This window comes from Lissotriton helveticus, chromosome 3_1, assembly GCF_964261635.1.
Source record: "Lissotriton helveticus chromosome 3_1, aLisHel1.1, whole genome shotgun sequence".
NCBI lineage: Eukaryota > Metazoa > Chordata > Amphibia > Caudata > Salamandridae > Lissotriton > Lissotriton helveticus.
The window spans coordinates 332961876-332969962 of record NC_136061.1 but is presented as its reverse complement, the minus strand read 5'-3'; the positions used below and the strand labels follow the sequence as shown (position 1 = coordinate 332969962).

General features: G+C 41.3%; 1 protein-coding gene across 1 annotated transcript; it reads left to right on the top strand.

Moving 5' to 3' along the window:
- The first annotated feature begins 202 nt into the window (after window positions 1-202).
- Window positions 203-1559, top strand: LOC144822434 (polyubiquitin-B). Its single transcript, XM_078679951.1, has one exon. The coding sequence runs from the start codon at window positions 350-352 to the stop codon at window positions 1265-1267; it is 918 nt and encodes a 305-aa protein (XP_078536077.1). The 5' UTR covers window positions 203-349; the 3' UTR covers window positions 1268-1559.
- The last annotated feature ends 6528 nt before the right edge of the window (window positions 1560-8087 follow it).

Below are 8087 nucleotides of genomic sequence, written 5' to 3'. Positions count from 1 at the left end.
TCCCCCAGATCAGCAGAGGTTGATCTTCGCAGGCAAACAGCTGGAAGATGGCCGCACACTTTCTGACTACAACATCCAGAAAGAATCCACCCTTCATCTTGTCCTACGTCTGAGGGGTGGAATGCAGATTTTTGTGAAAACCTTAACAGGCAAGACCATCACCTTGGAGGTAGAAGCAAGTGACTCTATAGAGAATGTGAAATGTAAGATTCAAGACAAAGAAGGTATCCCACCAGATCAGCAGAGGTTGATCTTTGCAGGCAAACAGCTGGAAGATGGCCGCACACTTTCTGACTACAACATCCAGAAAGAATCCACCCTTCATCTTGTCCTACGTCTCAGGGGTGGAATGCAGATTTTTGTGAAAACCTTGACAGGCAAGACCATCACCTTGGAGGTAGAAGCAAGTGACTCTATAGAGAATGTGAAATGTAAGATTCAAGACAAAGAAGGTATCCCACCAGATCAGCAGAGGTTGATCTTTGCAGGCAAACAGCTGGAAGATGGCCGCACACTTTCTGACTACAACATCCAGAAAGAATCCACCCTTCATCTTGTCCTACGTCTGAGGGGTGGAATGCAGATTTTTGTGAAAACCTTGACAGGCAAGACCATCACCTTGGAAGTAGAAGCAAGTGACTCTATAGAGAATGTGAAATGTAAGATTCAAGACAAAGAAGGTATCCCACCAGACCAGCAAAGATTAATCTTCGCAGGCAAGCAGCTGGAGGATGGCCGCACTCTGTCAGACTACAACATCCAGAAAGAATCCACCCTTCATCTTGTGCTTCGTCTGAGGGGTGGTATGCAGATTTTCGTGAAAACCTTGACAGGCAAAACCATCACACTAGAGGTTGAGCCAAGTGACTTTATAGAAAATGTCAAATGCAAAATTCAGGACAAAGAAGGCATTCCACCAGACCAGCAAAGATTAATCTTTGCTGGCAAACAGCTGGAAGATGGCCGCACACTTTCTGACTACAACATCCAGAAAGAATCCACCCTCCATCTTGTACTGCGTTTAAGGGGAGGTATGCAAATATTTGTGAAAACCTTGACAGGCAAGACCATCACCTTAGAGGTAGAAGCAAGTGACTCTATAGAGAATGTGAAATGTAAGATTCAGGACAAAGAAGGCATTCCACCCGACCAGCAAAGACTAATCTTTGCAGGCAAGCAGCTGGAAGATGGTCGTACATTGTCTGACTACAACATCCAGAAAGAGTCTACCCTTCACTTGGTGCTTCGACTTAGAGGAGGATTGTAGATGTCTGTAATGTCTGAAGCTTGCATTCACAAATCTGAAAAGAGATCGCATTAAATTTGAAGAACGCAAGATATAATAGGAAGCCCAATTGAATCGACAAGCTTGGAAGACGTTGCATAACTCTTTCTGGTTTGAAGTGATTCTTATCTTTACGTTTTCATGGTGTCCATGTGCTAATCTCTTCATCAATAATTACTTTGTATTTAATTGTGTGAAAATATCCCTGAAGAAATATTGCTGGGCAATTCTATACATGTGGTTTGAGTCTTTACAAATAAAGCTAACAAAAATATCTCAGTAGTTGTAATCAGTTGTTTTAATTAATATGTCTCTAACCTGCCATACAGAGAGTAATTACCATAAAAAGGAACTTACAAGTGATAGAAAACCACCAAACCTGGGAAAACGATCCCCTTACATGACCCCATCAGCTATGCTTTTCAATTCTAACGCCCACACATCAAAGAATAAAATCCCTAAAAAATAGATTCAAAATCCTTCTTCATACTTTCTGAAAAATCTGCAACCTAGCCATGAACACTTGAACTTACTTGTTTTTAATCATTTGAATTAATTTGCATTTCCAATTTTCAAATTTATTTGTATTTATGTTGCAGAACTCCGAGGAAGTCCACATAAAATCGTATAATGCAGAAATGTGCAAAAATACAAATGAAAAAGTATACCAAAAATGCTAATTTGGATTCAAAGAAACACAGTTGCTACCCCTGTAGTGGGCGCGGTGAATACATTAGAGCTTCAGCATTTTAAAATTGCGTATTAAACAATTTCCCGATATACTACAGGATATTGCACTTAATAGTCCCTAAAATTGCTGTTGTGCCACCAGTAGCAAACATTATGAAATAAATGCACTATATAAATGTACAATATCAGCAATGAAACCAACAAGCATTTGCAATGCAATAGGACTCTCATCTGCGTGAGACCTATTGCATTGCAAACGGGATTTCTGGCGGGGGGAGGCGTGAGAAGGCACAAAAAACGGGAGTGCAGGGGAGAGAAGGCACAAACAACGGGAGTGCGGGTGGGCAGGGGGTGCGAGAAAGCATGAACTGTGGGAGACGGGAAGAAGGCACAGGAAGAAAATAGTGTTCACAATCTAAATAAAACATACCATGCAACACTCAAAGTAAAGGGGCGGATAGACATGGAAGGATACACATGACAGCATGGTCGTGATAAGGAGGGACTAACAAGCCTATAAACCATTGGGAAGGCAGCATTTAGAAAGGACAAAGACACAAGCCAATGAAAAACATGGGCGGGGAGTGGGCGTGGCTTCTCCCCCGTACTCAATTACCACAGATCAACCTCAGAGCAGCACTTGCGCGCTGGCTCAGAGTTCGACCTAAAATTTTAGAAGGATAAGAACAAAACATTGCTCTTAAAAATGCATACAATAGCTATTGTGCCTCAAGTGAAAAATAAGCAAACACTATATAATAGATACATTATATAAAATGTATGCATACATTTGCATTGTCAATTTTAACCCTGTCTCAAACCTAGACCACTGAGTCAAGATCAATAGAAATTGTGGTGTGCCTTATTACTCAAAACTGTGATGGCACAAATGAATGTAATTAATGGATTGATGTGATATATTGGCATTAGATTGGGCCCCTTAGGGGTTCCCTTTGGTTGAGGTTCGCCAAGGTGGCCCAGAGAGGAGCCAGTGAATGAAGGGTTTGGTCTACATAGTGACCGGAGTGCAGGGTTCTCCACTAGGCCAGGTTTGACCTTATATAATAATAATAGTACATAGTACATTTCATGGTGTGACAGAAGAACCGACCTGCTTCAAATGGAATGGTACGTTCAAGAAGAATTCTTGCAAGCACTGGTATGTTTTGCCTTGTAGGACTCGGTCAACCATTGTTTCTTTATTTTCTTCTAATAAAAGAATATTACAATCAAATCTCCACAGATCAAACGAGTCACCACCTCAAATCTATAGTCCTAACTGTTGTGCGAAGTTGTATTTTTTTATTTACTGTTTGAGTTTTTTGACTGATCACCTATGGAAGATGGCTCTTCGGGCTGGACCTAGCAGACCATTACACACAGACCCACTTGGGACAGCCAGGAACATCAGTATGCTGATTACAATAAATGCTCTGTTGATCTGCGATGCTGTGAGGGCCCAACTGAATGATGAGGGGGGCTTGTCCCTTCACTGAGCAGAACTAGCGTGCATGCAACCCTTCAGGCTCTACCCGGGTATGTGAGAGAGAAGAGAGGGAACGGTGGGGAAAGGGGAAGATAGATTAATTGATAGATAGATAGATAGATAGATAGATAGATAGATAGATAGATAGATAGATAGATAGATAGATAGATAGATAGATAGATAGATAGATAGATAGATAGATAGATAGATAGATAGATAGACGGATAGAGGGATAGACAGACGGATAGAGGGATAGACAGACAGACAGACAGACAGACAGACAGACAGACAGACAGACAGACAGATAGATAGATAGATAGATAGATAGATAGATAGATAGATAGATAGATAGATAGATAGATAGATAGATAGATAGATAGATAGATAGATAGATAGATAGATAGATAGATAGATAGATAGATAGATAGATAGATAGATAAGTGTAGAAGGAGGAAGAGACAGCCAGAGAGAAAGAAAAGTGGTGAAAGCGAGTGGGAAGGGGGAGGGAAGAGAGCTACAGAAACAACTCGGCATGAGAGATCGTTGTGAGAGAGTGTGATGGAGAAAGATGGGAAGGAGAGAGATGTGTAAAAGGAGAGAGAGATAAAGAGAGTAGTCAGGACAGGGATTGAATAAGGGAGGTAGGGAGGGGCAAGCAAGGGAGAGAGAAAATACTGCTATAGAGCAAAGAGGGTAGAGATTCGGAGAAAGAGAAAGAGAGAGAGAGAAAGAGAAAGGAGGAGAGATAAAGAAAGAGAGAGGGGAGTAGATTGGTAACAGACATCAAACACACAATCACAACATTCCAATTAATAGTGTGGCAGTGGCTGGTGCCAGAGTACAGAAGTGTTTGTCTAAAAGGATAAAGCTCCAGGACAGCCCTGGCAGAAGAGGCACGCAGTATGAGCCAGAATGGAGTGAGGGAGACAGTAGATGGCGACTTCGCCACTCACTTATTAATATGTTCCCTAGGTGACGGAAGGGTGAGTGACCCTACCAGCATAGAATGCCGTCTCGAGGCGCAGATATATATCGATAGGGAGCGTGGAGCAGAGTTATGATAATTCCATACTCAAACTGGAATGTTGAAAGGATGAGTTGCACTGGGGCTGTGCTGCCTTCGGAGGAAATAGAGAAGCTCTCAGTGGGCTGTGGTTTCGGTATTATTTTTGTTTTGGTCTTCATTCTGCCAATTAACTTGTTGGCAATATTCCCTTTCCCTTACCGAACGCCGAATGGGAATGAAGTTGTTCCACTCAAGAAATCTAGCTGCTTCCACTCCTACCTCCTCTAGCATAACATACCGAAGAAGGGGACCAGGACCGACAGCTGTTTATTAGCTTAATCATCAAACCCCAGTACTTTGACACCAATCAACCAACATAGCCCATATCCTCTCCCGATTTCTGGGGTCACATGCATGTCCTGTTGACTTATGTGTATGATATTGTTTTTACACTCCGAAAAAAGGGCTGGAACAGCTGATTTCCAGGCCCTACAAATCTCCCGTCTTTCCATTAAGATGATATAAAAGATTAGTCTTGCAACCATTTTATTTGGAACGGAAATACTATCTTGGCATCTCCCGAAAAATATAAGTAAGGGACTTACTTCTATCTGAATTCCGGTTACATCCGACAAAAATTCACAAAGGTCCATCCAAAATTTAGTAATCTCTGGGCAGGTTAAAAACATAGGGCAGTCACCTGCTGAAGGATCTCGACACCTAGAACAAACATACTGAGTTCCAGAAAATGTTGTTAATTTTGCTGGGGACCAATATACCCGATATAGGGTAAAAAGATGATTTCTTTTAAGAAATGCAGGTTTAACTATTTCTCGGAGCAATGCAAATTAACCCATCCAGACCTCACCCAAAGAGCTTTTGGATATGCTCATCTATATCATCTTCTGCTTCCACCAAAGTTCGATACCACAAAGCCACTTCTTTATTAATACCACCAACTTTCATGGTTGAATTAACCAGGAATCATCCTTCTGTTCCTCCCAATTTTGCCTAGCCCACCAAGCAGAGAGTTGATAGAATTTAAATCTGGTTAATTGCCACCGAGTACATGATGTCAAAGTTTCCCAAGTGACCAGATCCGTACCTATTCTCAAACTCCCTAATGTGAGATACCCGCTTGCTTCAATGGTATGCTGAGCAAATCATCTAAACAGTCTGGGGTACCTGGGGAGCCCCAAATTGGTTCATGATCCGAATAATTGGATATTCCAAGTTTTTTTCGTATATAAACCCAGTTCTTCACTGCCTGCAACAAAATCTTCAGTCTGACTTTTTTGAAAAATTTTGGGTCCCCAAACTTAAAAAGGAACTGCTCTTTTTCACCCCTAAATCACAAAGCATTGCTGCATAAAGAATACCTAATGCAGAATCGTCTGGTTTATTTAACAACATCCGAAAGTTCTTAAAATGAAAAACATGTGCATATACCCACAGAGCTGGAAGAGCCAGTCCCCCCTTCTCCAGCTTTCTCCTTAGCCTTTTCCAGGATATGCGGGGGCCCTTCGAGGCCCAAATATAGCTGCCAATCTTACCCTGTAATTTTGCTACCTCACCTCTATCGAATAGGAGGGGTATAGTATTAAAAAGGAAAGAACTTTTGGAAGAACAATCATCTTGATCAAGTTGACCCTACCATATAGGTTAAGAGGGAGATTTGCCCATCTGATCAAGAGTCTCCCTATCTCCTGACTGATCTTCCGCCATTTAACCCTGGGAACATCAGCTAACTTCTGGGTGATTATAATACCAAGATAGCGCATCTGGTGTTTTACCCCGGAGGTCTGAGACGACTGGTTCCACTCCATAATTTTGGTTTTATCTCTATTTACCTTATACCCCGATATCTTCCCGGATAGTTCTGCTTTAGCCATTAATATGGGGATAGCCTCCTTTGGATTAAGCGTATACAAAATTAGAACATCCCCATATAGAGCTAGTTTAATCTCAAAGTCTCTATAACTGAATGGAAGGATGGAAGTATCTTGTCTAATTAACACTGCAAAAGGTTCGATGTAAATATTGAATAACAGGGGGGACATGTTCCTCGCATGATGCTAAACCAGTCCATTAACTCCCCATTTACTAAAACTCTAGCTCTAGGTGCGCGATATAGTGACTGTACCGCTTTTAATAAATTGTTAGGGAATCTAAGAGATCTTAAGGTCTCCCAAAGATAAGACCAGTTGACCTGATTGAACACCTTAGCGGTGTCAATTGCCACCACTGTTACTGGCAGGTTACAAGATTCTGCCAGGTCAACTACGCCAAGCATTGTAAAGGTCAATTCATTGAGCTGCCTTCCAGGAATAACACCCCTCTGATCTCTATGGTCTACACTCTTGATAATTTTAGCAACCCTTGCTGCCAATATACCGGTGAACACTTTATAATCCGTGTTCAACAGGGATATAGGCCTATAAGACTCTGCGAGCAACGGGTCCTTATTTGGTTTTAGAATTAATACTATAGTTGCCTCAGTTCAAGATTTCAGGGGATCCTCCCCATCTCTCAAGATAGTGCCAAAAAGCTTTTTAAGGACAGATACAATGCTATCCTCAAGAGATAAGTATATCTCTATTAGAAGGCCATCTGGCCCGGCCGCCTTCCCTCTTGCCATCTTTCTCATCTGTGCTCGAATCTCCTCTTCACTGATCATAGAAGCAAGGGACTCTCTTTGATATTCATTCAGGTGAGGGAGTTCAACTTTATCCAGGAACTCCTCGATATCTTCTATCCCTGGAATAATATCCTCTTTATATAACTTAGCCATATAATCACACACTTTGGCCCCTATTTTTATGTTAATATCTACTATATGACCAGATGATCTCTCTTTTAAGCTACTTATTTGATTCCGAGATTTATCACTTTTAGCTTTCCAGGCAAGAAGGCAGCTGCTCTTCTCACCATATGAAAAATTCTGTAGTTTACTGACCTTCCATCTGTTTAATAAGATTTTATGCAAGGCACTCTGATATTCTTGTTGGAGGTGCTCTAACTCCTTAGTTAAAATAGGCACCTTGCTAAAGCATTCTAACGGAGCCTTTTGCAGCTCTGGCACTTTGATTTGGATGTTTCTCAAGAGGTGGTTCTCTCTCTGCCTCGAGCTACGATTTTTTCCCACCATAATAGAGGTGCCCAGGGCTCTCAAAAAAAGCCTTGAAGGCGTCCCAGATTACCTGGGTTTTTGCTGACCCATTATTATCATTCAAAAAAGTTACAACATCATCATGCATCTTAAATTGGACAGCCTCATCCAACAAAATTGTCCGATCTAAGGTTCATCTTGTTATACCCCTCTTTTCCTGGAATCTCAAAGAGAGGCAGACCGCAGAATGATCGGAGAGGGTAGTGGGGAGATGTTACCTTTTCAACTCCCTCAAGTAAAAATTGATTTATTAAAAAATAATCAATGTGGGAGTAGTGGCCATATTTCTTACTAACAAAAGTATATCCCTTCTTATCCCCCATCTTAATTCTCCAAGCATCGACTAAATTTAGTTCTAGAATCATGGTATTAAGTATTGCCTTGAGTTTGGAGGGGCAAGATATTTTACTTTTGATGTTCTATCCAAATCTGATCTTTGAACTTAATTAAA

What these genes read in the sequence shown, in the direction of transcription:
- LOC144822434 (XM_078679951.1), top strand. Translation starts at nt 350, where the DNA reads ATGCAGATTTTTGTGAAAACCTTGACAGGCAAGACCATCACCTTGGAG.